This window comes from Cottoperca gobio, chromosome 7 (assembly GCF_900634415.1).
Source record: "Cottoperca gobio chromosome 7, fCotGob3.1, whole genome shotgun sequence".
In the NCBI taxonomy this organism is placed as follows: Eukaryota; Metazoa; Chordata; class Actinopteri; order Perciformes; family Bovichtidae; genus Cottoperca; species Cottoperca gobio.
Window position 1 is genome coordinate 16949414 of NC_041361.1, and position 26427 is coordinate 16975840.

The 26427-nt window shown below is 41.4% G+C and overlaps 1 protein-coding gene across 2 annotated transcripts; it reads left to right on the forward strand.

Annotated features, from left to right (window-relative positions):
- Window positions 1-329: 329 nt before the first annotated feature.
- spen (spen family transcriptional repressor) lies at window positions 330-26427 on the forward strand. Of its 2 annotated transcripts, none has more exons than XM_029434988.1 (15): window positions 330-696; window positions 3340-3660; window positions 10418-11035; window positions 13541-13698; window positions 13898-14098; window positions 14185-14336; window positions 14457-14582; window positions 14709-14822; window positions 14909-15022; window positions 15111-15211; window positions 15335-23135; window positions 23271-23624; window positions 23747-23941; window positions 24108-24284; window positions 24405-26427. In XM_029434988.1, the coding sequence occupies exons 1-15, from the start codon at window positions 614-616 to the stop codon at window positions 24534-24536; spliced, it is 10647 nt and encodes a 3548-aa protein (XP_029290848.1). In that variant the 5' UTR covers window positions 330-613; the 3' UTR covers window positions 24537-26427. The 2 variants fall into 2 exon arrangements, with proteins under 2 accessions (XP_029290848.1, XP_029290849.1); XM_029434989.1 differs by having other exon boundaries at window positions 24126-24284.

Genomic DNA, 26427 nt, shown 5'->3' on the forward strand with positions numbered 1-26427 from the left:
CTATGACTCACTTGTTGTTTCAATGCATTGATAAAAGAAAATGAAGCCTATTATAATAACAAAACATTCTAAAAAATATGGGGTTCATTTAGTGTATGCAAAGTGCCACACCTTGCCATAACCAACTAGCACTGATGGGATCCTCCTGAAAGCTTCTCAGATGTCAAAGCACCTTCATTCAACCAGGGGTTTTCTTACGCATGCGCAGGGCCGCAAGACTATCTCATCGGGGAGAAAAAAAGAAGTTCACACACAAAGCCACGCCTGCGCGGTGTGCCTCTCATTACAAGCGAAGTTGCTGCATCTTTTTAGGAAGCTACATGCTTTCTTTCGACACCCAAAGGTCGCATGGTGTCAGGGACGCGCCTAGTCACGGGAACAGTCCGGAGCGCGTTCATGAGGTGCAAGATCGCGCTTTAACAGTGAAGAGTATCAAACAGCGTGCGGGGATCCAACCTAATGGTTTACATTGGGTCATAACGACCAGTCAATGATTTGCGCCGTGTGTTTTTTTTCTTGTCCGGCGTTTATTTTGCAAACGTTTTCTATTTTGCACGGGAAGAAACTGACATAGCAAACTCATCTGTATGATAGGGGAGCAGGAGCACACAGTATGGTCCGGGAAACCAGACATTTATGGGTGGGAAATTTACCCGAAAATGTGCGAGAAGAGAAAATCATTGAGCACTTCAAGCGGTGAGTAGAAACACTAATGAGCGACGTGTGTGTGTGTGTTTTGTAATGTGACGACGAGTGCATGGCCAGCATCTCTCTCTGTTGTGTCACATTTTAGTGAAGTCGGGATGAAGCAGGAGGTTCCCCTGTAGCAAAGTCCCATTTGGCAACTGTGCTGTCAGCTCTCCATAAGCAACAACACTGTGCTGCATTTCAGCTGATCTAAAAAAAAAAACCACCAGCACGCGACAAACACCCATCTTGCGGACATATGGTTTTGCTATTTTGACACGGTTTCTAACTTATAGGATAGGTGATCAACTTTACTTGTCCTTTCATGTTGTGCGGTTGTTCATTCACACCAGGTAACAATTTGACTTTGTAGAAGCCCACCTTTCCACCTGGCTAACGTAAAGAAAACACGTTTTTCTACAACAGTGTAAACAAACTTCAGCCTACTTGGCGAGCTGCTAGCATTGTACAAACCATGCATTTCACAGTGTGCATCTTTGGCAGACTGTATGAAGTCTATCGCCGAGTGTTTTCTGGTGCCTGAGCAAATCAGCGACTCGGTGTTTCACTTGACTCTCTGTGAGTTTGTCAGGTCACGGCTTCCAACCAGACCTGTGCACAAAGTATGGTTAATTTGAATACTATGCATCTATCTACCAGAGTGCCCTGTAGCTGTTGCAAGAACCGGATTTCTAAACGCTACATAAGTCAGTGAAAGCTAAAAGGTGACGCGACATCCACGCTCGCTGCAACATTGTTGCAAACTGGCTGTGATTGAACAGGCACTCTCTGTTAACTGATATGCAACATTGTAACGTTGTAGTAGGCTTCTTGCTACTTTGTGTGCGTATGAACACATACATTGCTATCTTTTTCTACATTATTACCGCGTTGCTTCCCCCAGCTGCTTACTGGCACAGCCTGCAGCGTTATTTGATTTAAGGACAATCAGACAACATATCGATATTTTAATTACGATACTGTGATTGAGCTCCACTGGTGCTTTTTAGTTTGGTCTATTGGAGCAGATCGAACCCGTGCACCATTTATGGGCTTTCGGCTCTTTGTTGTCTTCCTCGCACGGAGCAAAAAAATGTAAATATGATTTTTTGTGTGGCTGTCTGCGCGCTCTCGCCTCTTCTCGGCTGTCAAGGAAATAGCAGCCCGCCTATCCGTCCATATGTGCTGGTGACCAGACTGCTGAAAAACATCATAGTCTATCTATATGTGCAACGTTGCGTACATTACTGTGAAGGCGTCGCCGTATGGGACAAAAGCTGCTAAATTACCAACATAAATCCTACATGTCTGTTTTTAACAAAATTGTAACCGAAGGGCACGTTTGTCCCACAGCGTACCCCCAACATACATTTAGTAAATATATATATACTGATGATAATGAATTGGCTTTGCACTCTCTTGGTCGTGTTATTTACGGTAGACTGATGCATGAGTGAACGACAAATATGGTTCGTGTCTGATTCATGCAGTCGTGCATAACGCACACTAATGGGCTACCTATATGGCGTTTTTATTTACATAAGCCCGTGCTATGATGTGCGTAACGTTATGTTTGGGGGATGGTGACTGGCTGCATGTTATTGCAATAGCGGAGGGGAAACTGTGTCGGAGAGTCGTTTTTAGCACGCTGCCTCAGCTCCAGCGTTAACCCAGAGGTAGTCAGAGTATGCAGGTGCATGACATCCCAATGTGTGATAGAAGTCATTGAAGATGGGGGACGGCAGAATGAGTAAGCAGTGTGAACAGCTTTTCTAAAATGGCGTCGGAGGCTGTTCAATGTTGGGAACTGGCATGCCAATAAATTTATGGGCACCCTACTGTCTCTGTCGGACAGAGCACATACACTCCCGAAAGATTATTGTGTGTGGTGGGGGCTCAACGCTCAAAATATGATAGTAGGTTTTGTAACCTCAAACTGGGCATGCACATTTTGTGTATTTGGCTTCCCATCAGTCAATTCAAACATCACTTAACGAGGTATTTTGTCGTTTATTTACAGACGTATTAGGGAAACAATGGGATGCTCACCCTCACATAAAAACTCTTATATCTTGAGCATTTTTATTTTTAAAGGGGGAAAAAAAGGCAGAATGATGTTATAAATTAAAAAATGCAGCATACATAAGTGCTTTGCCAATAGTGAAACAGAAGAAGCCATACACATGCATAATGCATTTTGCTTTCTTTTTTCTTTTAAACCCACACACAGTGAATCAGGAAATGTCGCGTCTCTTCTTATTCTTCCCGAACCTCATCTGTGCGCTTTCCAGTAGCTATAATCTTATGAGCACACCCTCCTCCTAGACAACATGCTAATGTTAGAAAATGTATGCATTTATTAACATGCAATGTGCCATGGTTTCAAGTCCAGTTGCTGGGTTACCGTTGCCTTGTGAAAAAGTACCACAGAGCATAAAATAAGAGTAGCAAAGCCACCTTTACCGCACACACACACACACACACACACACACACACACACACACACTTGCAGCGGCATAACCTCTTTTAAAAAGGTTTAATCATTTTGGAAACTGAATTATTGTCACTAAGAATTAAAACTGAACACTGTTTGGAAATTGATTCACAGTAATGCAACATAATAACTTATTTTCCCATTGTTTTATCTTCTAGATATGGACGTGTGGAGAGTGTCAAGGTCCTGCCCAAGCGGGGGTCAGAAGGTGGCGTCGCAGCCTTTGTGGATTTTGTGGACATTAAAAGTGCTCAGAAGGCTCATAATGCAATCAACAAGATGGGGGACAGAGACCTGCGCACTGATTACAATGAACCAGGCACAATTCCTAGTGCTGCGAGGGGGCTGGACGATAGTCTGTCCTTAGGCTCTCGGAGCCGGGATGTAACAGGGTTCACAAGGGCGGCAGGGGGGACCGTGTATGGGCCCCCCACGTCGCTCCACAGCAGAGAAGGACGCTATGAACGCAGACTAGACGGGTAAGTGGACAAAGTTTCTCTGAAGGCAGGGGGAACCGTGATTTCTGGTTTACACCTTACCGCCAAGCATCTTCCCACCATCTATTCATTTACTTGTTTAGGGGGGAGAGGAGAATTAAATCTTTTAGGAATACCCGCTAAAGTCCTCAGAGCGTGGATTCATACGTGCAGGTAGACACAGAGATATTGCATAAGTGAGAGCATATTTGTGTATGTATTACTTAAAGGAATAGTTTAATCTGTTGGGGATTATTTAAACATTTCTGTAAAATGGATGTATCATTTGCGGAAAATACGGGCCAAAATTTGGATATATAAAAATTTCCGAAGGGATTATTGGAGATTGCTGGAGAGAGAGAGGGAGAGAGAGGGAGAGAGAGAGAGAAAAAGAGAGAGTGGTCCAGTGGCCATCCCTGGGATTCCCCTAATCTGGAGTTACGCGCCCTGCTCGGTGGATTAATGTCCCTCCTTTTTCTTCCACGTAACAAAACAACCAAGAGCACACATTATATAGATCTATAAAACACTGTTGTTTGGATTAGTGTAATTTGGTTTTGAATTATCGCGCACACCTCTCGGAGGTGTTCACTTCTGTCACGGGCTGGAGTCATGTGGATAACCTACACAGGATATTCCTCTCTGTTGGATTAACACTGGCCACACACCATAAGGATATGCTATCATGCTAAAGGTATGGGTTTCTTTCTTTTGTTGATTTATTTGGGATTATATCTCAAATCGGGGCATTACAATTTGAGTGCTGGGAGACTACTGCTGATCCAACTCAGTAGAGACAACAAAAACAAGTGAGCAAATTACTTTTCTTTTTTCCTGCCTTATCTTTGTGGAGATTATTTTTTACTTTTCATCAACTGAGACTCGCAGGTTTAAAGAGGACCACCATGGACTATGTTTGGATCGTACAAATTCAAAGAAGAATGCTGGAAATTGAGACTGGAAAGTTGCTGTTGGAGATATCCTACGTCATGTCTGTGGATTACGTGCTCCTTTCCTGAATGTGGAACTATAATTTAACCTTGGATACAACCACGTGCAGAATCGGACAACAAAGTTGCACCCATGAACTGCATTTCCCAATAATTCGGCTTCAGTTTGGACTGCATGCAGGCTCTTCCGCTTGTAAATGAGATCGACAACAGACATGAACATCCACAAGCTTCAAAACTATTTTGAATGTTCTGCACCCTGCGAATGAATACAGCTCTACTACAAACAAGATCTGGATTACCATTAACAGACATGTTCTTTATTCCTAATCTGTCCTGGCCAGATTTCCCTCCCTCTGCCAAAGGAATTTGATAAATTTGCTGCTGTGCACAGTACGGCCAACGTGGAAAGTGCGGGACTTCACAAAATGAAGATGCAAGACTTAATTTTTCCGTCATTTCCATCATTGTTGCCGGGAATCAATGGTGCACTACTTACTGAAGACTGCCTCCTGGATATCGTGTATTTATTTTTACTGGACTCAAGTGTGACAATGCTTTTTTCCCCCCACGTTTCGATGGATATATGAACTCAAATTGACATTTTCCAGCATACAAAACTTCCTAACCTGGATCCGTACATGGAAAAGTTTGTTTTCATAATTTTAATTTAAACGGACAGTCCTCTAAGTACGCGAGGATCCCTGCGCTGAAGACGAGGATTACATTTTCTAACGTGAACAATTTTGCTTCAATTTTTTCCCCTCCACTCAACATTTTTGCTCATTTTTTTTCTGCTCACAAAGTTCTATCTCCTTAGATTGTATTTGGAATTATAGATCAAGTTACCACTCTCTCAAAAGGTTGGTATGTCCTGCCCTGTGTATTTTAGCTATCCTCTCTAACCCCCTAGTTTGAACCCCTGTCTCTCTCCATTTTCCCCACTAACCGAAGTAGCTGGTACATAGACGCTGTTACTGCCTGTGTGTCTATATGCAGAGACCTGTACCTTACCTTGTATTGTTTTCCTTTCTCTTCCTCTCACCTGACCCCACCTTATCTCCTGTCCCCCTGTCCTTCTTATGATGAATGCATCCATATTTCAGCTGTTATTCATGACTAATGAGCAAAGTGAAAAATAAAATCACTTTTGATTTAAAACACTGGCTGAATACAACACAAGGAATGGGCTGTTTTGTTACATACTCCTATTTACAATAAGTGCAGTGAGAAGCGGGGGCTGCAAACTAATAATAATTAAAATAAGGATTCATAATACAATAAAGTTTAAAGGGAAACAATTTCAAAGATTAAGAAGTGTCCAGTGTGCATATTTCCTAATTTCTCTGAAAAAAAAAAAGTGAGATGGAATGAAATAAACATAAAATTAACATCTTAAATGGCTTTTTATTGGAGCTTTGTCAAGGTCAGTGTAGTATTTTTTTTTTACGTCGGTATCTTTTTATTGTGACGATTTAAGTCTTTCATTAAGCAAAAATACCAAACATTTGCTGGAATGTCTACTTTTCTCTATTGAATATCATTTTAAATATCTTGAGGTTTGGGCTGTTGGTCGGACGAAACAACATTTTAAACGCCACCTTAGGCTCTGGAAAAAACGGAGATAGAAGCATTTTATGGACTAAGTGATTGATCGATTTTAATAAAAAATAATAGCCAGCATATTCATCAATAATGAAAATAATCATTATTTCCAGCCCCAGTATCTTTGGTTCCTGCCTTGCAGCTGCAGTTTTAAAATGTCCTTTTTATGGGACAAGAGTAGAATATGAATACTTTAATCTGTCACAGGGTGCAGATACAACATTTGATTCTTAAAAAGAAATATAACTCATTGAAGATTGATTTTGTAGCATTTCACTCTTATTAGAGAGTTGACCATAGGAAATGCACAGGTAAAGAAATGTAATCCATCCACAGTCCTTGACTGGATTAAAACGTCTCCATGTAGGGTTGGCCGATAAAACGATAATTGCCGTGAGAGGGTAGAAAGGCCAGAGATTTTTCTCGATCATTTATTCTGTGGTATCTATGCCTTTTTTAAATTTCTGATTGTATTGGACTGTTAGAGGCAACGTTGCAAATCAATAAAAAGGACTGATTCATGGCAGTGCCGGCTTTACAGGATTGTTGCTTCAGTTTGATAGATTACCTTAATTAGTATTTAATTCAGTGGATTAACCAAAAGCAATTTGGTTATTTTATTTATAAAATGTTTTTCATTTGCGTTATCATCATGATATATATCTATTATATTTGATATATATATATATATATATATATATATATATATATATATATATATATATATATATATATATTTATATTTATATTTATATTTATTTATTTATTTTAATATCATGATATAAAACGACTGATAGAATCCAAACTCAAGCTCCGTGGTTTGTGCTTTAGCCTGCACAGATAACGGGGTGCTGCACAGTTTAACTGCCAGTTTGCACAGCAGAAAGATATTTAACATTAAGCTATTTATAAATAGTTTTTGAAATTTTGCATCAACTCGATATGCATGTATTTCTCCCACATGACTGAGCCTCCATGTAAGAGGCCTTTTTAGCATGCTGCTGGAATGCATCTTTATAATTATGCTGTTCACGTAATCCCAAAACAGTTGATGTTCTTAGCATGCACCACAGCAGACTAATAATCAAACACTGATGGAAATTCTGCCAAAAAAAGTCTAACTGAATTATTTTTAAGCTCCATGAATTATGTAGAACCTGTTTTGTGTAAAGTGAAATTGAAGGCTATCTATTGAGCAGTGAGCCTGTGCCACCAAATTAGCATTTTTGAGAGCATCTAGGGGTCAAGGTAATCCATCAATTTCACAGGAGACATTGTTATACCATAGATGTTATTCATGAATCCAGCACACACATGATTAAATCAAATAAGCTGAAACAGAATTTCCCCCTGACCCGCTGTACGTTATGTATAGTGCAGTGAAATACAGACATAGTGCGAGTCTCCTAAACCAATTTATCCTCAACATCCAGGAGACTGTGTGTGTATCCCATGCAGTCTTTTGTTCCTGTGCCCCATGGCAGAAGCCTTTGTTTGGAAATACCTAATGACGGATTACCATTTATGAGCTAATAAATGGAAGTTGTTCGTGCCTATAGGTTACATTAATGTCAAGTGTTTTACACAGAGGAATATTTCCAGATTTGCCACATCACAGAACACATAAGTATTGAATAAGTGCACAGTGACTATCCCTGAAAACCTTTAAATCCAGTCAGTAAAAATAAAATGGTTGGGGAAAGGGTTAAATGGTTTCATCAGTAGGCACAAAGGGTTAAGCTTACGGGATGAATGCCGTCCATCAAAATCCTCAAGTAAGGCGTGTTAATATGAGTAACACATTCTTTGTCAGTTGTAAAGGTCAGCTTGGTCATTTTAAGAAACCAATCCTATGGCTCATTTAGCAAAATGCCTTTCAGGACATCACAGGGCATCAGTGATGCAGAGGAAGACGCCTGTGTCATATATCTTCAGAGAATGGCAGCAGCCTTCTGTGTGCACCTTGTGTAACCCATACGACTTAGTTTCTAAAGCTCAGCGGAGATGCAGGCACCTGTTTTTAGCTCTGGAAACTCACTTGCAATATTTGGGTTTGAGATGCACTAAAAAACGTTTTAAGTTAAGATGTTGTGCAAAGATCCCGATCAACTGGTATACAATTTCCTACATAATCCAAAACAATTGGTAGTATTTCTAGTGGAAACACTACACATCTTTATAAAGTAACAACTTTATACATGTGTAGTGTTTCCACTAGAAATACACAAGAAAGTTGGAAAATCAAAAACCATAACAAAATGAATGTAATGTGTCAATGACTGAAGTAATAATAAATAAATATTTGTTTGAGATTCAAAACTAAAATAATTGTTTCCCTCATTTTCACAGAAAATACTGACAAAAGGCTGCTGCTAACTTCTCTTTAATGAGATAAGCAGTTCCAGACGTTTCTCCATGTTGCGAACGTCTTTAATTTGTACTCGCCGCTCTTTGTTGGCGTCGACAGTTTAGCAGCATGCGACCACATCACACGTCTTTACACAGATGTAATCAAAACCTCTCTGGTGCTCCAAATCAATCAAAGAACCAAAAGATTTGGATGTCTCTCAATTATCCGCATGGACAATTTGTAAATCCCTTATAGGGAATAGGTTGGATTTCCTCTTTTCTCAAACTTGATATTATAATATTAATTTCACCCAGAAAGGAGCATATCATTTGTTGAAACTTGAATTCTAGTTTTGTGATACTTTCTGTCTTAGTTGGAAGTACACATTGGCAGGAAATATTAGGTTGGCCGAAGGAGGTAGTGAAAGTCCTGAAAGGTTACCCCGACTCAGTTTCAGTTAGATGTTACGGGGCTAATCCAGCAAGACGCTGTGCATCGTTTGGTTTTATCAACCATACTAACATAATTTCTGCTTTGAACATTACCTTTGGTACCTTTTGCTTTGATTATCATGATTATATAGGGATATTGATATTGGCAATTTATTCTTGGATACAAGTTGCATAGCAAAAACATGACATCTGGAATATAGTAATTGTGTAGTATTGTTTATGTGCATATATTTTGTACTGCAGTGTTACACAGGTATAAAGAGCATCTAAATGATAGAAAATCTTATTTTTCTCATTAATACTGCAAAGGTTTTTACCATTTCGACAGTTGAGGTTTGTTTACCATTAAAATCCGGCACCGTCGTGAGTCTTGATATTTTCCATCCTCTTGTTTAAACTGGACGAAGATTAAAACATGGTATTTAAAGAACCAGTATAACGAGGGTTTGTAAGTGTTGTTATATAAAACCATATTCCTCCCCGCGTTAGAACATCATGGCTAATTTGCTGATTATAATTTGATTGGAATTCAAACAGTGGTAATTGCTGTCCTGTCCCGCTCATTACGGGGAGTTGGGTAATACGACTGCTGTAATGACACAGCAGTCGTATTACCAAATTAAATTCTGATTGCTTTATTCAGAACGTGTAGGTTCGGGTCTGATCAGAGTGTCCTTATTAGCGCCATTTCTAATGTGCACCTTCATAAAAGAGGCTTTTCAGGAGAACAAGTGTTGTCAAATTGTGTTACATTATAAACAAAAGGCTTGTCATAAGTCACCTCCACAAAGCTTCCACAAAGCTTCAACAAAGCTTCTCTGATAAATGATAAAACGCCTCATAAAGTGGCATTTGTGATAGTTACAAGGCCAGAATGGCGTAACAATCTATAAAGGCATGAATTCCTTTTTATTATAAGAAATCTTTGTGCAAGTCTGTTATATCCTGCAATTGTACTTGGAAATAAACTGCAGATTCCTGTTGTTTTGAACACTTAATGCATGCCTTTTTTTAACTAAATAAGCTTAAAGATTGTGTTAACACCTCGAAGCTGACTCATAAAAGACGGTTACCCAACAGCATCTTTGTTCTAGAAATAAGTGGTTGGTATGATGGCAGAAGGATTTGGTACATTTAATCTGCAAGTCATAAACAGTTTAGAAATGCTCAGTTGTCTCAACCAGTTCATCATTTTGTAGTTCAGTCTGTAGGCTGGAAAATAATGATCACTTTAGATGCTTAAAACTACCCTTCTCCAAACACTTTAGTACCCTGTCTTCCCATGTGTCTAATTAAGAAAAACCCGCCAGACACCTGATAATTCTGTTTGTCCAATGTCTGATGCTAGCAGCTGTCCCGACTGTAACTGTAATGTGATGTTGTTCTCTCTTCCTGTTTCTTAGGACGGCTGAAAATCGGGATCGGGCGTACGATCACACTGCCTATGGACATCACGAGCGTCCTGGTAGCAGTTTTGAACGCCAGCGGCACTATGAAACAGACTATTATCGTGAGGCAAGAGAGAGGACTCTAAGCACAGCTGGGAGCGGGTCTGGTACCTCCGGTGGAAGTGGTACAACAGTGTCATCCGGAGTCACTGGAACTATCGTTAGCGCTGTCGCTGCCAACACTGGAACGGGTGGATCAGCAGTGGCCACTACGGGAGGAAGTGGAGGATCTACATCCAGCGTTGTCGGCTTCTACCGCTCCCACAGCAGGAGCCCTTGTCACTTTGAGACGCCAGAGCCTCGCTACGAGTCGTCTCGTGCCCGGGAACCCTTTACTTTGGCCAGTGTAGTTCATAGGGACCTTTACCGAGAGGACAGAGGTCGGCGCGGGGAGCGGTCGTACCGCCACAGTCGAAGCCGGTCTCCTCACTCAACACATTCGCGAAATCCCTCTCCTCAGAGACTGGCGAGTCAGGCTACCCGCCCTACACGCTCCCACAGTGGGTCAGGCTCTCACAGCCGCTCCTCCAGTTCAGACTCAGTCAGCAGTACCAGCAGCAGTACGAGTGGCAGGTGAGTCAAGCTGTCAAGATTTCTACCCTTGTGCGTGGCTGTTGTTTACCTTTGTGAATCCCAGTCTAAAACAAGTGCGAGTATTTTAAGAAAGAAATCTGCACTCTGAATGCTGCTTCAAATGTTTAAGCATTTATTTCACAGAACAGTACTTGTTTAACTTCATTGGATAAATTCAAAAGATGAATAATGCCATCTATTCGTCGTTTTCAGCTACTTACCTGAGTGTAGGTCACAGTCAGAGCAGGATTGGAAATTAGTTTTTAAAAAGGCTATAACTGGATTAATGTCTCACATTCCCTGGTAGTGTTGGAGTGTCACTTTTTATATCTGCTATATTGAATTCTGCAACAGTTTTTAAGTAAAACACAATGTTTTGCCAACAAGCAAAGACATGCCTGTGCATTTAAATTTGAATCCCTAGTTAGTGCGGACTCCTATCAAGAACACTTTGTTGCTCCACATCCCTCAATGCAGAAGCTGTGGTTTATAACTTTCACTGTTTCAAGATATCTTACCTCCTTATACTGTGTCATTAGGGCCTGAGCACCGACAAAGTCGAAGCAAAGGACCTATTGAAACTGAAAGGATTATTATGTTTCTATCGCAGACACTGTATTCTTTTTATATAAAAATGTTCTTTTTCATTATTTTAAAGAATGATCAAAATAGGGTTGATTCATTGTAAGTGCTGCAATGACGTGCTTGCTTTTTCTGTTTTCAACATTTGAACATACCTCCATGCTCCTCCCAGCAGGTGACACAAATTGCAAATATCTGTATGTGGAAAAATGGGGGTAAAGACACACGATGACAGGGAATAATACTGTAGAGCACCTTGTCTTTGACAATCCCCCGCAGGATTTAAAGCAATCCATATATGGGTAATGGAGCCACCTTGAAAGATGACATCACTTACAAAGTCCAATATATGGTTATTCAGCAGCACTATCATTTCTCAACACAAATTGTAAATGAGTAAACCTTTGAAGCAGTGTTACGTGTGCAAATTTCTACTTTGCCCACAGGGTTGTTGGCTGAGTACTTGATTGTTGGAAGGATTCAAAGCCTGGAAAATGACCTTTGGTGCATGTAACTGCTGTAATGACACACTTTTTGGATTGTCAAGATTTGATCTGAATTGGTTTATTACCGCTGTTCATGCTTTGGATTAAGTTAAGGTCCTCATGTCTGTCATCACAAACAGTAGTCCTGAATTTCACTCGGCATAAATAAAGTATATATCTATCTTGATTTGTTAGGCCAGTGAATCTGGCCTCTGCTCTGTTTTGAACTCCACATTGGTTGTTTTTGTGTACTGCCAAGTGTGTCTACATTTGTCGTTATGATATTTGCGTCCAGGTTCTTGTAAATGCATACATATCAAAAGGTTGGGATAAGCAAATGCAAGTGAGATCAGCAGTTTTAGAAACCTAAGCATGTCTGACCATTTACTCCACTGCATACATTCACATCAGCCCTCTTCAGTTGTTTTTTTGATAACTGCATCACCTTTGGACACAGCAGAGTCCACAGCTTTGAACGACATGTAGCGACGCATGTGGTTTGACAAGGTAGTGCTATGGGGGAAATTTCAGGAGACGGCTGGTATATTTTTCTCACTGCCTACCTCTGTGTGTGTGTAATGGCTCCCCCCCTCCGTGAGATCCAGTTGGAACTGGAAATTTCTGGCCAGTGCTGGCTGCCTGCCCACTCCCACAGGCCAGGCTCCGTCAGCAGCACTTCCCGGAGTGTCTGAGCACAGGAGGAGAAAGTGAGAAGGAAACAAACAGCAGAGGGCCTAGAAAGCTGAGACAGGCATGGGAATGGTTTGAGAAAAAAAGCTGCATGAGGCAGCCATGAATTTGCCACTGACGTGCAAATCCATTTTTTTATACTGATAACCAGATGTGCCGTATAAATTGAGGAGGAGGATGTTTTTTTCCTCTTCAGCTGGGAGACATTGTGGTTTTAACAGAAATATTCACGGTGCATTACATGAGTTATTATGCTAATGCATCACGATAAATTACATCTGAAATGTGCGCATAATAATGCCTGTTCGATACAATTTGTAACCTAATCTTCATTCCTTGCCTTCGGATTGGAAAGAGAAAACACATTCTGTCATTTATTTTGATTCCGCGTTTTTTGTAAACCTTGAATATGACAGAATCACATTTAAACTGCTGTTCTTGTGGTGAAATATAGCTTTTAGCACATATTATCCAATCTATGAAATATTTATCAGAGGCAGAGCATTTAGCACTAACAGTGTAGCACTGCAAAATTATAAATCTGTATACAGTATACAAATGATGTCATAACAGTTTATGATTTTATGAGATTAAAATATAACTAGATTCTTAAGTATTGCTGGGTTAGACAAAGGAAGCAACTGTTCACAGTAACAGAAAATGAACTCTTTTTAAATGTACATCAATAATATAGTTAGACTGTGAAGCTTGCAACAACATCTAAGTCCATGTTCCCCTTTTGTTACAGTGATTCGAGCAGTAGTTCAAGTGATGACTCCCCAGCACGTTCAGTGCAGTCTGCTGCAGTTCCTGCACCCTCAGCACTTCCTTTATCCTCTCTTGACAAGGATGAACCTCGTAAAAGCTTTGGAATCAAGGTCCAAAATCTTCCTGTGCGCTCTACAGGTTAGTCATAAGGCGCTCCTGCAGTGTGCAAGCACAAAGAGCTTTTTTTTATGCAGAAATAATTGTGCATTATATTTTTGTATGTTCCTCAAATATTGACTCATTTTTATGAAAGATAATTACCAATAATTTATGATTTATTAACATGTTACTTCTTCCGTATACATACTTAATAAAACATTTGACTGTTTTACTACAGACACAAGCCTAAAGGACGGTTTGTTCCATGAATTTAAGAAACATGGAAAGGTCACATCTGTACAAATCCACGGAGCTTCAGAGGAGCGCTACGGGCTTGTCTTTTTCCGCCAGCAAGAGGACCAAGAGAAAGCACTTGGAGCATCAAAGGGGAAGCTTTTTTTCGGCATGCAAATTGAAGTCACAGCCTGGAATGGCCCCGGTAAGTTCAGATCTAACCATAATGCAGCACAAACATGAAACAACAAAACGCACAAGGTTCCAATGAGCGCACTCTGTATATTTCAGAGACTGAAAGTGAGAATGAGTTTCGGCCCTTGGATGAGAGGATAGATGAGTTTCATCCAAAGGCCACACGAACATTATTCATTGGAAACCTGGAGAAGACCACCACTTACCATGATCTGCTTAACATCTTTCAACGCTTTGGAGAAATAGTGGTAAGTTAATGTTGCGATGTGGTTGGGAATCACGCCATATATGCAATGGTTAATATGCTGCAACGTTTGAAAAGACTACGCTTACTAACAGCATATGTCTGTTTACATTACTCTTCCAAGGATATCGATATTAAGAAGGTGAATGGAGCCCCACAGTATGCCTTTCTACAATACTGCGACATCGCCAGTGTCTGTAAGGCCATAAAGAAGATGGATGGGGAGTACCTTGGTAACAATAGACTAAAGGTGAGAATCGGCTTAATTATTCAATCTTGCCTTTCACAACTATACCAGTATTTTATGAGCATGATTTGGCTAAACTGTTCTTTATGTTGTTTGATAAAATAGTTGCATTTATCCATACTTTTTCAGCTGGGCTTTGGAAAGAGTATGCCTACAACGTGTGTTTGGTTGGATGGATTAGCATCAAATACAACTGAGCAGTTTCTTAATCGACATTTCTGCCGCTATGGACATGTTGTCAAGGTAAGTCTGTTTTATTTCCCCCCTCACAGTTGCCTATTGTTTACTTTCTGGCCCCTTGGGACTCTATTTTCCTCTGTCTTCCGCAGGTTGTATTTGACAGAATGAAAGGAATGGCCCTTATCCTGTATAACAACATTGAATATGCACAAGCCGCTGTCAAAGACACAAAGGGGTGGAAGATAGGGGGCAGTAAAATCAAGGTAAGTGAGACAAAACTTTGCTCTGTAATGTTCTCAATACCTGACATGATATAAAAATTGCAACTTAACCGTCTTCTTTTTTCCTTAGGTGGACTTTGCCAATCAGGAAAGTCAGATGGCTTTCTATCGTTCAATGCAGGCATCTGGCCAGGATATTCGAGACTTTTATGACCTTCTCTCTGAAAGAAGGTTTGTTTAGTTTCCTTAAGGCATAATAATTTTACTTGAATTTGTCTAATGTTAAACCTAACATTATCAATGCCAAAGTATGATGAAATAAAATATTTCTTTTTTGGGGGGTTTTCTTGGCAGGGATGATCGAAGAACTCAATATGAGTTTCAAGCAGAAAGGCAATATTACGAAAATGCACGAACGCCAGGGACATATACTGAAGATCCACGTCGCAAATACCCTGCCAGAAGCCGAGAGTTCTACACTGAATGGGACCCATATCAGGGAGATTACTTCGATCCACAATACTTTGAAGACCCCCGGGAATATCGAGAATATAGAGCGGACCCTTATGAGCAGGATATTCGCAAATACAGCTATTTGCAAAGGGAACGTGAAAGAGAGAGGGAGCGCTTTGAAACAGATCGTGGACGGGATCATGGGAGGAGGACCATTGAGCGTAGCCAAAGCCCATCTCACATTGCCACTCGGCGTCCTGCCACCCCTACTGCATCTCCTTCGCTCTCCGAGAGGATACCAAGTGATTCAGATCGGCGTGTTTGCTGCCGATCTTCTGAAAGAAGTGGTAGCTGTAGTTCAATCTCCCCACCCAGATTTGAAAAACTTGAAAAGGCACGCACTGAAAGGTATAATAAAACTGACAAACTAGAGAAGGATCGAGTCTTTGAAGTTGAAAGAGGGAATTTGGTTGAAAAGGAGAAGCGGGCTGGACGTAAAGACCGAGGGGACAAGGACAAAAGTGAGAAACAGAGGCTTAAGAAGCTAAAGGTTGCATCACCTCTTATCCAAGCATGTGAGACGGAACCTGAACTTGAACTTGAACGAGATGTTAGCCCTGAGTCTGTCCTTCGAAGTAAAAACAGTAAAATTACAAAGGAAGGCTCGAGCAAAGGAAGGTTAGACCTTCTACCTTGTGTTGTGCAATTAACACGGGTTAAAGAAAAAGAAGGAAAATTGATTGGTCAATCTGTCCAAGAAAAACAAATTCCGAGGTGTGGAAGTGACAGTCCTAGATTGGCATCCCCTTCAGCTGACCAGAGGAGTCCTCCATTTCGCTCAGAACCATCAAAAAGTGATATCTCAAAGCATGGAAAGGTGCCCAGAGACAAAAATATGCATAGTTTAGTGGAGGTTATTGACAAGGATGCCAAAATAAAATCCAAAAAACATGGGAAATCTGAAATGGGATTTGACAGTGGTATTTCTGTGGATATAGACCGTTTGGCTGCAAGGAAAAGGCGTTTTGAAGACTCTGGGAAAACTGATCGACAGAAGAGAACTAGTGAGGAGGATCTTGTTAGACCTGGACTTCATAAACTATGGAACAATGCTAAGGAGACCGATTTGGATAAGAACCTTTTGATAAAAGGGATGCATAAAAAGGAGCACCACAAGGATAAATGTGTCCGGATGGTTTTAGTTTGCAGTCCTAAAGATGGACGAGACTGTGAAAGCAGCTCCCTAGGCTTTTCTCTGGATCAGCAGTCACGGCTAGGGGAGCTGCCTGAAGATTCTACAGATCAACTGGACTCTCCCTACCTTAAAATGGATTTAGAAGGATCAAAAAGTGAAAACGGCTCCAGTCTCACAAAAATATCAGATGATGGCAGCCTTGATTTGGATGAATTAAAAGAACAGAAACAGATTTTGTCTGAAAATGAAGAAGGGAGAGGGAAATGCAGAGACTCTGATGAGGGAGACAAACACTTTGTGCACATTGACCAGAATATTTGCACAAAACAAATTGAACAGAGCCTATGGGTCCGACCCAAGCTTGGTGATCCTGATAAGTTAGTCAAGTTTAAAAACCCAGCAAGTAATGACACTCATGATTTTGAAAAGGATTATATAATGTATGATCTTCCAAAAACAATTCAGGATATGGAGAATGAGGACTTCTCCTCCAGTAAACGAAAGAAATTAGAGAATTTCGACTTTGAAATAGTCACTGCAAAAAGAGAACGCAACTTCTCAAGTTCCCAAAAGTTGAATGAGGACCTATATCAGAGTATAACCTCCTCAATAGGACATGGTCACTTTTCTGAAAATGAGGAAGAAGAAACTGCCCAGATTTCTGTGTCCGTAATAAACAAAGAAAGAAAAACTTCTTCAACAACAGACGAGAAAGTTTCACACACGGAGTCAATGAAAAACTGTTTGGGCCTGACAGCCACGCATTTTCAGTCTTCTGACACCGAGCTCCCAAAGCTTAAGACCACCTTGCTTGGCTGTGATGAGGAGTTAATGCAGCGTTGGGAAAGGCGGCTAAAGTCTGATTCACTTAGAATGGAAATGACTTTTCCTAGTGATATTGCAAAATGTGAAACCATCCACAAACGCCTTGGCCAGGATTTAGAACCTGGAGAAGTGCAGTCTGACTCGGATGATGATGGGGAAAACAAACGCATCTCTCCCAAGTCCAATAGTTCCTTGTCTTATATCCTCAGGGAACGTGACGAGAGGATGACAGACCTGAAGCTTTCGGGCTCATTGGAAAAGAATAAGTTTTATTCTTTTGCATTAGATAAAACTATAACTCCTGATACTAAAGCACTCCTTGAAAGAGCCAAGACACTGTATTCATCCAGGGAAGATAATTGGTCCTTTCTCCCATCACGCTTTCCAACCTCCCATAGCTGTTCAGATAAGGACAAGGTAGAGCTAGCACCTCGACCTATTCCTTCTTGGTATATGAAAAAGAAAAAGATCCGTACTGATTCTGTTGAAAAGCTGCATGATAAAAAGGAGGAACTTAAACCACAGGACCAAGAGCGACCAGATCTGTTTGCTTCTCGCTTCCTGCACAGTTCAATCTTTGAACAGGATTCCCGGCGTTTGCAGCATCTTGAGCGTAAAGACCAAGACTTAGTTCCTGGAGTTGTTAGACCTTTTGCTAAGCCAAGTAATACTGAGGCACAGCCTGAATCTGGAGTAGGTGATGCACCACAAGAGCCCATAGTGCTCTTCCATAGTCGATTTTTGGAGCTTCAACAACAAAAGGACAAGGACCATCTCCCACATGATGCTGAGGATGATTCGATAGTAGAGATTAAAAGAGTTGAAGTGCAGAATTGTGATAATGTGCTCTCTGATAAGGAATCTGAGCCAGTACTGAAGGTTCATGACAAATCAGGCAATGCGCCATTAACCTTGTTGGCTTCACCATTTGTTCCTTCGCTGAAAGAAATGTCTTCACCAGAAAAGAGAGAATATTTAACTCCATCCTTAGATCAACCTGTATCATTTGTCAAAGAAGAAAAAGTAGAGCCAGTTGTTGACATATCCCCATCTCATTCTATTTCTATGGAAGACTTCAAACTAGTTGCTCCTAAGTTAACCATCGCCCCTCCACTCGTCCTTTTGGGGACAGAAAATGAAATGGGAACAAAAGTAGAGTTAATTGAACCAGACGCAAAAATTGGAGGTATGGAACATACTTCTCTTGTGGAAGATAAGTCTCCTACTCCTAGCGCTTCCCTAAAAGGTCTCGAGAAAGACACTGCAGAATTCACTTACTCCTCCTATCCAAAGATTGAAGAAAAATCTGACATTAAGACAGAACCAGAGAAACTGGAAACCAATCAGGAAACAAAACACTTTGAGGAATCTCAGAAAACTGAGACCGATAGTGAGGCATGTATGCCAGAGTTAGAGGCTGAAATAAAACCATTACCAAACCGCAGACAGCCCAAGAGTAAAAGGGCAAAACCACTCTCAGTATTACGTACTTCACAACCTTCCCAAACTGTTGTCACTGATAAGCCTGCAACACGAAAGAGTGAACGGATTGACCGAGAGAAACTCAAAAGGGCCTCATCCCCTCGGGCAGAAGTACCAAAAGCATCAGTTGATTCCAAAGCCACATCCAAGTCACCAATTCATGCTTCAGATTCTGAGCAAAACCTTGAGTCAAGTCTGATCCATGGCAGAACACGTCGCAGGAATGTAAGATCAGTCTACGCCACGCTACACGAAGACGAACAAGCTGGCAAAGAGGTGATTGAATCATCACGCTCAATGCGCAAACGTGGTGCTGATAAAGAACCAATACAACAAGATGTTCCAATTCCATCTACCAATGCAAGGAGAGGACGCCCACCTAAAAGAGGCGTCAAACGAGGTGAAGATGTATCACCAGTTAAGGGAGATCAGCAGAAAATGATGGAAGAAGACACAGAGGTCAAAGAGACCTCCACTACTGTAGAGGTTGTGAAAGCCTCTGAGGGATGGCGTTCACCCCGCACCCAGAAGGTGCAACAAACCCAACTGACTTCATCTGCTCCAGTTAATAAGAAAGGGAGTAAAATAGACAAACAGTCTGGGAGCGCTACAGTGCTAACCGAACAGGCTGATCTGGCAAGTCATGATGAGTCAGAACTTAATCCTAACGCTGATTCTGAACAGTTTGTGAAGCTATCAGAAAACGCAAGCTCACCAGCGCACAGAATAGAAAAAGAATTGAAAGATTCTGTTGGAAAGAAATCTACTGATGGGGATATAGAAAAGATAGACGCCAGCTCATCCGAGAGGGGACAACAGCCTGAAAAGAGTGTTAAAATGAAAACGCCAAGGCTGAAAAGAAATGCCAAGCAAGTCACTGAAGATAAATCACACAGCTTAAAAAATCTTGAGATCCGTGTAAGCGTTGATGATGTAAAAGGTTTACTTCGTTCAGAGGACAATGACCCTGAGTCATTTGAAACTTCCACTATTACAAAAACCAAGACCGTTGTAAAAGAGATTAAGGAAACAAAAATTATAGACTTTCAAAAAGAATCAAAAGAACTTGATGAACAGGAAGACACCCTATCAGAACCTGAACTTCCTGCTGATCCAGCGACTCTCTTAGCACGGCAGATGGAACTAGAGCAGGCGGTTGAAAATATTGCCAAACTTACAGTTGAGCAACCTCCTCGACCGTATAAGGAACCACCTTCAGAGCAACCTACCATATTGCCTCCTGTCATAGTAGAACCAGAAGTTGAGGTTGAGGAAGAGAAGCGAGCTAATCCTGCAAGCGAAACTGAACTTGCAGCCGCTATTGATTCCATTACAGCTGAAGAAGCAGATGCAGATGGTTTCACAGCTCCTCCTAGTTACACTGCTCTTATTCCTACTCCTGAGTCCTTGACATCCCCTTCCTCCAATGAGATTATGGAACCCGAAACACACATGGTGATCAACAGTATTCTTGCTGCGGACTCAGATGATGGTCCTCTCACACCCAGTCCAAAAGGGCTAATGGCAGAGTCTAAGACAGCTGAGGATGCCCCTCTCCTTGAAACACCCAAGAAAACAGGCAGAGTTAAAGCCAAAACCCCGAAGAAGTCGAGAAGTCGCAAAGGTGCAGCTAATAAGAAGATGGACACTGCTGAAGAGGTTTCACAACCAGAGCTCTCTCCAATCAAGTTACCAGAGTCGATCCCAGAAGACTCAGAAACCATCAATTCAAAAGCGGTTACTGTAACAGCTGGGGCCGCTGCAGCAGCTTCTGTGGTCACTGCCGTTGCAACTTGTAGGCGTGATGTTACAAGTGCTATAACTGTAGACACGCCTAAAGAGGCTGAACAGCCTGAAGTTGAACAGCTTGTACCCAAAGAATCTGCCTTTCATTCTGGCACAAGCAACATCTCCAGTAGTAAAAAGCATCCCCAAGCAGAAGAGCCATCTACCCCTACTCTTGCTCCTGCCCGCCCACTACCTGTATCCCAGTTCAGTGTACCCCTGCTGCGGCCTGCCAAAATGCCAATTTCACCAGACTGGCCTCCTAGAATTGAAGAAAGTAGAATCTATGTTGCTCCTTCATGTCATGTTACAGTGGTAACTCCTTCTCCAACAGCATCAACTGCACTTGGAACCCCTTCAACAAACCCCCCAATGCCTCCTGACACGAAGGCCTCAGATATTGACCCTAGTTCTAGTACCTTAAGAAAAATACTAATGGAACCTAAATATGTGTCTGCATCAAACAGCAATTCTATACCTACCACTATGGTGACATCTGTGCTTTCGGATCCTTCACGGATGTCAGAGAATGAAAATCCCTCTGAAACAGTTGGTTCAAGACAGTTGCATCACGAAGAGAGACCACCTTTACCTCCTCAGCCCATACACCACAAACCCTTTCCACTGACAGAATCCCAACAGAACTGTGGAGACAAGATCCAGCATACAGTTATTTCTCCTGCTACCTCAGTAATAAGTCGAATTCCAATGCCTTATGATACAGAGGAAACTCCACGAATTTCCCTAAGCAACCGAAGCATTGGCATTTCTATTCCCAAGCATAAATTTAGATCAAACTCTAATGAGAATAATCGCTACCATGGCATGGACATAATAGAAGATGGGACTAGAGGACGCTCTGTTGTGGAGACCACTCCTTACAGTCAAGGCTCCAGTCCTGGCCTCAGGGTCAATACATCAGAGGGCGTTGTTGTTTTGAGTTATTCGGGACAGAAAACCGAAGGACCTCACAGAATGAGAGCCAAAATTAGTCAAATTCCTCAAGCCAGTGCTGGTGATATAGAGTTTCAGCAATCTGTGTCTAAATCTTCGATAAAGCAGGACCCCCTCATCACATCATCCCAGTCGCCTACCCCAAAAGCAGGCCCAACACATACAACTTATGGGCACACAGGGGTTCTCTTGCCTGGCCAGTCTTATAACTCTCAACCTGTCATTTCCAGTATGAAGCAGGAGAGTATTGGGTGTGACAAATCTGAAGCCCCTTATCACACAGCATCCCAGGGTGGCGTTGTAAAGATGTACCAACAACCAGTTAGTTCTCCTCAAGTCTTAATGTACAACCAAGCTGTGATACAACAGCAGCATGCCAAGAGAAGACTAGGGTCTGATCCTCTACCAAAAAAGATTGACATTGGCAAAGCTGTTCAGCAGTCTAACTTAAGCCCAGTCATAAGTCCACACCACCCATCACTATCTGGTACCCGCATGAGCCCAAGCCCTAGCATCCCAACTAATCGGTCAACTCTACACCTAAAGCAAGAACCCCAGTCCCCAAGAACAGCTGTACAATCCCCATCACACTTTGTGAAAGCCTGTCCTCCAAGCAGTTCTCCTAGAGGAACTTCTGTCGTTCTAGGTCATGGCATGCCACCAATGTCTACATATCATTCTAGTATGCATCACCCGCACTCAGAACAGTCCTCAGTCATAATTCAACCTCACAGTGTCACTCAGGCATTGGCTCACGAAGCCAGGATGAACACTCCACCAATGTCTGGGATAAATTATGGAAGGAGAGGTGACTCCCTGTCTACTTCGCACCCAGGGACTCCACAACGCTCAAACACGCCACAGCCTAATGGCATCCGAGATTTGGTACTGCAGTCTCATTCAAGTCCCCAGGGGTCCGTTTCAGGTGGTGGCAGCAGTCTAAGTGAAGAAGACCCCAGACACTTTAACCAAGCTCTTAGTAGACCTTCCGTGCCCCAGCTCCAATCAGATGTAATGATGATTCACAGTGATCACAGAGGGCTCCACCCAAGCATGCGATTGGACCAGTACAGAGACATGCACCAGCGCCTCCTCATGCACCAGCAACTGGGGGAGCAGGCCGCTGTAGAAGCAAGACAGTCTTCAGAGAGGGTGTCGTCTTCAAGCAACATCTCTGGACATTCAAAGAGTGTGGGGAAGAGCATTGACCTTTCTACAAAAGAATCTCTGAAACCACTAGAAGGAAAGCTGATACATCCTTCTAACGAAAGTAGAATCAGGGGGGTCCATGCATCTTCTCCTGTCCTGGTATCTCCTCATACACATGGGGTTCAGCTGATGCATCCAGGAGGTGCAAGCTCCTTTCCAGTATATCGGGACATGCGGGGCTTTCCATCCCAGTTTCCAGGACATCCTTCGCCGGGACACAATCTGTCTAACCAAGGCATAACATCTTCACAGGTAGCTTGATATGCTTTTGTTATTGACATTTTTCAAATATTTCAGCATATGATAGTGTATTATAAATCATATTCATATACTGTACATGTGAGTAATATGCATAACTATTAATTTGGTATGTAATGTTTTAATCAGGTCCCTCCGGAGCCTGAGCTGGGTCACAGAGGTAAAATGTCTCAGCCACATGGGGGAGGAAGTGATTCCAAGCCTGAGAGTTCCCATCTTCGCCATGCTACCTCTACGGACCTCTCCCACATTTCCAGAATATCACAGGATACAGTCTCCCCCTCATACCAGTCTCCCATGACGTCCCCTATGAGTCTTACTCACAAGCCAGATCTATCTCTACAGAAAGGCCCGGCAGCCTACATGCCAACACCTCCGCCAGTAGTTCCTCCATCAAGTTCTCTGCATCCACGTCCTGATGCTAAACTGGAACATTCGGAACATTCGGAACATCGTTCCGTTGACATGGTGCAGCTTATGACGGTAAGAAGTCAGATTGGCGACCAACGGCATCCTACATAGAATACGTTTTTAAGACCATGCCAAAGAGAAAACTATGTCTCTAAAAAAATAAATAAAACATTTTTCTGTTTTCTATTATACAGAAATATCCTATTGTATGGCAAGGTATGTTGGCACTGAAGAATGATCAGGCTGCTGTCCAGTTGCACTTTGTTTCTGGCAATACCATACTGGCCCAGCGCTCCTTGCCGCCCACAGAGGGAGGCCCTTTTCTCCGCATTGTCCAGAGGATGAGGCTTGAGGCTTCCCAGTTGGAGAGTGTGGCACGCAGAATGACTGTGAGTATTTAGATTTTTACTACCTCTAAAAAGCATCTTCAAAAGTTTGGATGAACATCTTGAACAATATTAATCAAATGGAGACTGATTGCAAATACATGGATTTTAACCAATAACCTGATTAACACTGTGGGATGTTTTTTTTATGTTTACATTTATGATAAAGAATTATCATTCATGGCAGGTGGATAATGACTACTGTTTGCTACTGGCTCTACCCTGTGGTCGAGACCAAGAAGACGTCCTTGGTCAAACCCAAGCCTTGAAAAGTGGCTTCATCACCTACCTGCAGGCCAAACAGGCTGCTGGCATTATCAACGTGCCCAACCCTGGCTCTAATCAGGTCTGTGGTCATTGAAACATTTTCTGTTCCACCTTGCTTTTGTACCTGTGTTTCACAATGAAATATCATAAAGATTTAGTTCCATCTCTCATCATGTTATTCTCATCTCTTGATTTACAGCCAGCCTATGTGGTGCAGATTTTCCCGCCGTGTGAATTTTCGGAGAGCCACCTTTCGCGCCTGGCCCCGGACCTTCTCAACAGCATCTCCAGCATTTCCCCTCACCTCATGATTGTCATTGCCTCTGTTTGATTACCTCCGTTTCTTTTTTAACAAAGCCAACACCAGCCCTTTTGGACTCGTCCAGTCTTGTAAACTGGAATTGCCTCATATTTGATTACTTTGACGAGTTTGACTTAAAAAAAAAAAAAAAATCTAATTTAGCATGCACTCACCTTTTTCTTTCGCTTCACCAAGTCCTTAAGTCAATCAATGACATCGAATTCCAAAAACTACACCTTTACAGAGAGGATCTGAAGGGTTGAACGGGGATTTTTGATGATCATTTCTGATTTTTCATTAGATTTGTGTTGTGCATAGCCTTTTCTAATTCATAGCACCCATTAAGCTATGGATTGAGACCTTCCTATTGGATATTTTTTACCTCCATAAAAGTGATTGTGATTCTTTTTTTTTTTCCTCTTTTTTATTTTTTTAATTTTTAAGACAAACGACATGAGAAGTCATTGCACTATGTTAAGGAAAACTTGTGAACTCTGTACAGATTTGAGTATAAAATGATACATGTTATGGAATTACTCTCGTGATCGGCCATGCTTGTGCAAGATAAAAGAAAACCATTGCCTGGAAAATTATCAAGGATCATTTCAGCCTGATGAATCATAAAGCTTTCACTCCTTCACCATCAGCCAACTTCTACATCATTTCCGGACTCAACTCTCCATCCCGAAGTGTTCCCTGCCCCAGGAACTCGCGAGGGGACGTTAAGAGTTGTACAGTTTACACTCAATGCCTCAACAGGGGACTATATACAGAATATTTCATTTGTTTATTTTTGTTTGCATCTTCTTTAAGCCTAAGGGTATTGTGGACAATTGTGAAACTGTAAATATTATAAATATTTAAAGACTGAAACAATGTGGAGAGACCAAGTGAATTATTTTACAAGACCGATCATCAAATGTTTTCTTTCTTTCTTTTTTTGGGAGGGGGCAAGGAGGGTTAATGGTGGGAAGGAAATGTACATGATCCAGGAGTGATATTCAAGAAAAAAATATTTTTAAAATTGATTCTGTGCCAAAACGTCTTTTGCAAACGCTCAACACACGCAATGTATCTAAAACAAAAAATTGATTAGAACCTATTTTCATATGTGACTTTGTATTTTGCCACTCAGAGGGCAGACTTGATTCCTTTTTTTTTTTTTTTTTTTGGTATTGTTCATCAACCCAACTCTGTTACTACAGTGCTTTTACATTATGAAGTTGTATCCTCATTTTGAAGGAACCATTGTATTGTAGGGGTTGCATTTCTGTTTGTATTTCTCCCTGTTGTGGTCCTTTACTGCCCCCTGCTGTCTGAAAACCATCCTCACATATTAAGGACTACATCCTGAGGTCATTTAAGCTGTGACCTCATGACAGATGTGCTATAGCATGCTTTATTTTCAAATCTTAAAAGGTAAACTGAAATTATGAAGGCAAAGAATGTGACTTGAACTTGACATCATGCCGCTAATGGATGTGTTGATCATCTGTCTTCATCCCTCCCCTTAACTGTCTCCTTGAGCCAAGCTGTAAATACTAATGTCCTTAACCTGTGCTCTTGTGTATTTTTCCCCTTTATAATTGTCTTTCTTCAGGGTCCTTAATTTTGTTTTGTGCAACAAAACAAAGCAGTCTGAAAGAGACGGGAGATGAGGCGTGTGAAACCGATACTGAAAGTAAAACCGTGCTTGTGCTGTAAATATTTCTATGACTGCAAGCTGAATACTCTCATGGTTATGTTGAAGGCACTTATAATTTTTGATAAACAAATGAGAAGAAAAGAAAAAAAAAAAAAAAAACTTAAAACGGTGATTAATATGAAAAACTGTCTTTTGATCAATCTTCATTTTGAGTGTATTTTGCTGTTCCTCCATGAGGACATTTTAAAACTGTAAAATAAATGGTTGTTTAACTTA

Coding starts and splice junctions, on each gene's coding strand:
- spen (XM_029434988.1), top strand. CDS start 614: ATGGTCCGGGAAACCAGACATTTATGGGTGGGAAATTTACCCGAAAAT. Junction 15,023..15,110: donor TAGGGGGCAGTAAAATCAAG/GTAAGTGAGACA, acceptor TTTTTTCCTTAG/GTGGACTTTGCCAATCAGGA. Junction 23,136..23,270: donor AAGGCATAACATCTTCACAG/GTAGCTTGATAT, acceptor TGTTTTAATCAG/GTCCCTCCGGAGCCTGAGCT.